Source organism: Eucalyptus grandis, chromosome 9 (genome assembly GCF_016545825.1).
Source record: "Eucalyptus grandis isolate ANBG69807.140 chromosome 9, ASM1654582v1, whole genome shotgun sequence".
Classification (NCBI taxonomy): domain Eukaryota; kingdom Viridiplantae; phylum Streptophyta; class Magnoliopsida; order Myrtales; family Myrtaceae; genus Eucalyptus; species Eucalyptus grandis.
Window position 1 is genome coordinate 32,632,651 of NC_052620.1, and position 6,408 is coordinate 32,639,058.

Below are 6,408 nucleotides of genomic sequence, written 5' to 3' on the forward strand. Positions count from 1 at the left end.
AGAGGGAAAGATGCAATCTTTGCTTTTTAGCTGGTTGGATTCCGATCCTAGATTTCCAAGAGATTCATGGCTTCCATTTTCCGACCCCTTTGACAGCAACCGGCCCTTGATTGCGCAACTTGTTTCAATAATACATGAGAAAAGCAAATGTCAGACCATCTAAAGCCCACAAGTCAACTTCACTGGTCCATTATAGTCCATTCCAATCACAAACGCGTAATGACACAGTCGACATGATTTCGACAGAACGAAAAAGCTCGGGTCGGTTTTGGCGCCGTTGGGTGGGCGCACATTGTACATTTGGTTTATTGGAAGGAAAAATTCCCCATGTTTCTATCGCCGCAACACGTGAGGTCGGACAACTGATCAATCAATACTCGTCGTGCGGTGTTAGATACAAAAGTAGATTTACGAACTCGATTTAGAACAAAGTAGTCAGGGCACTGAAGTTAACATGGATAAAGAAAAGAGGTGGGTCGCATTTAGGTATCCAATGTGACTCTATAACTCTCATTTTGTAAATCTATTATACATTCTTATATAGATATAGATTCAGATGCTGTTTATCAGGTTGCCGATGGGTGACACAGCTTACATTGGCTAAAATCTCTTTTGCTTATTGTAGAGAGCTCCCACCTTACTTATAAAAGATAATAAATTCATGATTTATATTGCGCAACAAATCAAGTCGCCAATGATTACGAAACTATGGGGCTCATTGGCTGACGCTATGGCACCCACCTGACCCCTTGCGACCGACAGAACTTCAGCATTTTAAATACAAGGACATTGACGGATTGACTGCTGCTTTGTGCAATGTCAAATTCTACCAAAAGTTTAGGTAAGAATAAGATGGTAAGTCTCTTATCATCATACTAGGATTCCATGCTAGCGCGCGTGTAATAGAGTGATTTTTACTTTTCAACTTTTCTTACTTTCGTTCTTTCCTTATTTTAGCAATCGATGTTTGCCTTTATCTCAAATTTTAACAGTTTAGGTCCTTTCTTTAAATGAGATAACGAGGACTACAACAACACAGTTATTTTCGTTAAAATTACTGTGTTTTCACCTCATTGTAATATCATGCACATGTCAACTTATAAGGTCAGTTGGAATTTTTTGTAAATACTTTTCTTGATTCTTTAAAGTATGAAGTAACTTTAAGGAAAAATGAATAAGTACATTATTACTGGATAAAAGTTTCTTCAAGCTGACCTTTGAATTTTCAAATTAAAGATGCATCGTCGCGTACGTTACCTTGTCAGTTTGTAAGGAATTCTCTAATCAAAATAATCGAGCATCCCTCCGTAATTTTTAATCTTGGTTTGTGCATGGGCAACGGATTCGAAAAGGCATGACTTTCCGGTTCTCTAGAAGATAAGAATGATTCACCAGTTCGGAATGACAAGTTTTTTGCATTGAATCTAACTTTTTTTTTCTTGGCGGTCTACGACAAATGAAAAATGAATTCTTTATCCCTCCCTTCCATTTCAAAATCGGAACAGTCCCGAGGAAAATCCATGCATCACGTTGCTCACTGATCGGGAATTTTCAAAGTCTCAAATGTCCATGAAAAGCAACTTTTCAACGGACGATCCCACAAGCAGTTTGGCTTATGCATCCACAATCTACATCAAGCATACTATTATAAAGGATCTGGAGCGGGTGCGTGCAAGTGCTTTTTCTTATATATACTCGACGCCTAATTACACTGCACTTAACGTCCGTACAGGAGAGACGATATCTAGTGACATGCTAGCCCTTGTTTTAATTCTAGTGATATTATAAAATCACCCAAAGGAAGGGGGAAAATTTAAGGAAAAACAGAAGCTAGATGGAGGCAGAACACAAGATGGTTCATTACACGAAGGGCTCTATACGATAACATCGATCACGAGTGTTTATATTAAGCTCCTAATGATGGCGGCCTCCGGACTATCGGGATCGATGGTGGACAAGAGCTGAGAGAGTCGCTCGCTGAGGTTGTCCACCTCCTGGTGCAAGTTCTTTATGTGGTTGCAGGTCTCTTGCAACACCTTCGACGCCGGTACCTGCGGAGAAAGAAACGATCGACGCATCTAGACATCAGCGCATGTGCATCTGTCGAATCAAACTTTCACATGGATCGACGATGTTTTCCACATAATAAATTTGAAGTGGTACGAGGTCAAGGGTTTGAATGTTTAGACTGACTCGGTAGCCTCCTTGTGAGATTGAATTCTGGTGCCACCCACTGATTATTTTGACCAAATGTCCAAGGGGATTAATGATAAGATTGAATGATCATCTAGTTCTCTGTCTAACCTTAGGGAAGGGTGGAAGCATGTCTTATGTTAGCAAATATCTTCGTTCGGACATTAACGTAGATATATGTTTATCTCATTGTAGACCTCCAATATCTTGGCTATGGGATTGAAAAGGTGTCGATCTTGTGTCCCTTCCAAATGCCTTAAGAGTCCCGATAATTAGTAGTTAACTCTTGGGTTGATGTTTATACCCACCAAAGAGCTAGTCCTTCATGAATTAGTTAACACGTTATGTTCATAAAAGTAAATTATCATACAATAGATCACTGGAATTATTTACTAATATCCAGACAGACGATACCTAACACACATTTATATGGCCGCCGAGCGCACATGCATGCTACAAAAGTATAGGTACACGCTCAAGTAGGACGGTGCCGACAGTGTTGGAAAATCTCCCTTACAATTGAAGTCACACATCAAAAGCGCAAGTTTAAATGCCAACGCCAAACATGCTATGCGCATACAAGTAACGAAATACCGATAACAACATATGTGGTTAAAAAAAAAAAATGATATATAGAGAGACCTCAGCTTTTTCATTGTTTCCGGGTTATAGAATGATATCATACATATGACCACTTACCTGCAGAGCTCCACTTTTGGGCAGAGTTCTAAATCTGCGCTGAGTAATTAGCCTAATAAAGCTTATGAACTTCAGGGCATGAGACTGAGTAGGACCATGGGCACTAATGTAACCTATTCTGGTATTCTGGGTCTTTTAAGGACCGGGTTCTGTAACTATATGGATCAACCGAGCTAGCCAGTTAGGAAGTTACCCACCCCTTTTCCAACTCACTCGCTAGAGATGGAGAGAGCTTTTATGTACCTTATCAGAGCGCCGACGATCGCGGATCTCAGGAAGATGTTGGCGCAACTTGGACACCAGATCAGTGATCTGGTCATCGCTGATCCTTGAAGAACTTGATTGCCTTGACCTTCTGCTGGACATTGTGGCTAAGTCGTTTAGATATATTTATGGCAATGTGGACAGCCTATTATATATCCCCCGGGAGAGTGGAGTCTCTTATGGAAGCGAGGAAGATATGCTTTAGGAGAAGGAAGGAGGGAGGAAGGTGAAGTGAATGCCGCTGCTGGCTACAACAGACTACAAAGGTACCATGATAGAAATTTGTAGAAAGTGACCAGCGAGTTATAAAGAACGAGGACCTTGCCTCACACGCAGAGAGAGAGAGAGAGAGAGAGAGAGGGGGGGGGTGCGGTGGAGGGAGGGAGACAGAGAGAGAGGAGGGAGGGAGAGAGGGAGAGTACAATAGAGAAAGACAGCGATGTTTGCTATGAAGAAGACAACTGCATTGAAGAAAGGAGCAGACTAGACTTCCGCTGACACGAGATAGAGAGAGAGAGAGAGAGGAAATGAAGCTTCTCCTTTTTAAGGGGTGTTCCCAAGTTGGGGATGGAGCACAGGTGGGAATAGAGAAAGATGTTTGTTCTCGAGCAAACACAGTGGGCCTGCGTGTGTTTGCCTCATAATGCACAACGCCATGTGATCATCTTTGGCGGGGGGACTCTGATCTTCTATACAATTCCTTTGGTGAGCTTGCAAATCTCCTCAGCAGATCAGCTTGTGCCACTCCACCAAGTCCTAAAAAAATAACATTTTGATGTGGCAGCAATTCATAAGATTTAGACCCTATTGTCTATCATTTAAGATGAGATTAGGGCGTGTGCTAGACTCATGAAAACTAAATCGATTTTTTTTTTTTGTCATGGCAATTGGTTCTCTCTATTACGTCAATATATAGTTGAATTCTGTTTACTTATATGTATCAATCATAACAAGTCGATATGTATGTTTGTGCATACTAATTGCCTTAGGTTTCTTCTAGAGTCGTGAATTTTTGCATGGTGAGCCCATGAACAACCGCTTGATAGTTTTCCATGCGTATCCCATTACATCACTGACTAATTCAGTAATTCTAAGGAAAATTTATTTTGCATCTCACGTAAAGAAGCAGATCCAATCACTTTCCAACAAGATACTATTATAGTTAATTTAGTTGTGAAAAGAGTGGAGAGGGACGACTGGAACGGCTTCCCCGTCACCATTAAGATCTCCCACTCGTTAAAAAATGATTCATTAGAGTCATGACTACTCAATTCACTCGTTAATTATATTAGTCCATCAACACTATCTCACCGACACGTCAGAAGCATGAAATTCTCTCCACATGATATATTAAATGCGCAAGACACAAGTTGATCAAAGATTTGCTCATGACATGACTCAAATTTGAAATTTCATGAAAGAAGATGTGACTCATCTATCTTTTAGCCGGGACACTCAATATGTGGTAACCATATATCTTATTTAATTTGAAGTTACAACTTGTATGGATAAAATAATTTCTCCATTCGAAGATTCCATCTACAAGGCACCTGTTTTAACTTTTGCTGAGAGAGCAAGTATCAAGGAAAACTATTTATTAACCATCTCTCTCCGCCCCTGTCCCTCTCTCTCAATTTTTTTATTATTTTTTTTCGCTGTAGGGAAGTCGCTCTCATCATATAGTTATTTTCCTTTCAATGTTTGGGACATGACTGCGTGAGTGTTGCACAATGTCAAAGCCCAAGTCACATGCCATTTCCCTGGTACACACGACACGACACGTGTCATGTCATCAACTATAGTACACTAATTTATGGAAGAGGTTTTTAATTCGAGAGTGCACGAGATAGATATGAAAATTTATATTCCAGGCCCTTTTGTTTTTGGGGTTCAAGCAGAGTCACGTGTTGGTGGAGAAAAAAACTAGAGGACCTTCTCCTAGGACCCCCCCCCACCCCCTTGTTGTATGACTAGCTTTTAGTACAACCACCTTAAGTTTGTGCAACAACCAACAAATGCCATCACGACGTGGTCATTCCGGGCATCTAATGTGATGTTTTATGTTCTCTCCTCAATTATTCAGATGCTTCTAGGAGTGGAAAAACAAAAACAAAAAACCAACGGAGGTAGAAGCATTCTCTCGATTTAGCGAGTTGAATCGATCCTACCAGAGGTGAATCATTAGTGGTGATGGCCAACAATGGCCAACAATGGTTAACCAACAATGATCTTTCAATTTGGTCCAAATGAGTTATTGACGCCATAGTTATCGTTGACGATGATTGTATGCAGTGGGCCATTGGCGAAAAGTGTCATTAGCCAATCAGTCACGGACACTAGAACTCAAATAGTGATCCTGATAAGAAAAGATTTGCAACACCCTAAATCACGGGGTTTTAGAAATTCGTGTGAATGTTTCATCCATTTAGTCGTCAAATTTTCATCCATTTGTTCAGTATTGAAACTAGAGATCCAATCAAGCTTTTCGGTTGATGGGACTTGATGACACGCTAATGATCCAATTTTGTCTTGATAAATCCAATTCTCTCGAACCAACTTTCAAGATGCCTAGATCTTCTTCTGATCGAAAGATGGCACTCGTTCATACGGTGAAAGCAACAGCGGACAAGGCCTGCCAATGGATCTACACGCCCGATGTCCATACGTGAAGGTGGAATTGACATTACATGATGTGCTGTTACGTATAGGCAGCATTATTGATGGTTAGAATCTTCTGTCTTTGAATGAGGCAATGTGCCTTCACTTTCCCTGAATTTCTTGCCAAGACATAGGATCAACAATGATGTTAAAACATCAGCTGGAGAGATTAAGGCACGAGAGATTGCGCTTTCCCCCGCAGGACAGAAGTTGATTTAGGGGGGCCCGTGTATTTATATTTTTCTGGTTCTGTCGTCGGAATTTAAGTGATTGGTGTTGTTGCTGCTGCTGCTTCCCATTTGAAAAGGCTCACCTTCTTCCTTTAAAAGCCAGTCTTTTCGCTTTCTTTTCCTTCGCTTTCATGTTTCGGGCGAAGGAGGCATCGGCCAGACCAAATTAATCAACACTGCTTATGAAATAACTACGTCGACAGTAAACCCTTTTAATTTATTATTTTGGTGTCGTCGGGTGTTGGTTTTAAGCTTCGTTTATTTTGTAAAAAATGAATGATTATCGATACAATGAATCATTTTTTTTTAACAATATTATTTAAATCATACAATTTGGATGAAACAAGCGGAGCCCAATTGGTAT

At 40.5% G+C, this 6,408-nt stretch overlaps 1 protein-coding gene across 1 annotated transcript; it reads right to left on the bottom strand.

Moving 5' to 3' along the window:
* Nucleotides 1–1,666: 1,666 nt before the first annotated feature.
* On the bottom strand, nucleotides 1,667–3,499 carry LOC104419355 (transcription factor PRE5). Its single transcript, XM_010030993.3, has 2 exons — nucleotides 3,136–3,499; nucleotides 1,667–2,051 (listed from the first exon to the last, which is right to left on the bottom strand). Exons 1-2 carry the CDS (start codon nucleotides 3,256–3,258, stop codon nucleotides 1,902–1,904), a joined length of 273 nt encoding a protein of 90 aa, XP_010029295.1. The 5' UTR covers nucleotides 3,259–3,499; the 3' UTR covers nucleotides 1,667–1,901.
* Nucleotides 3,500–6,408: the final 2,909 nt, after the last annotated feature.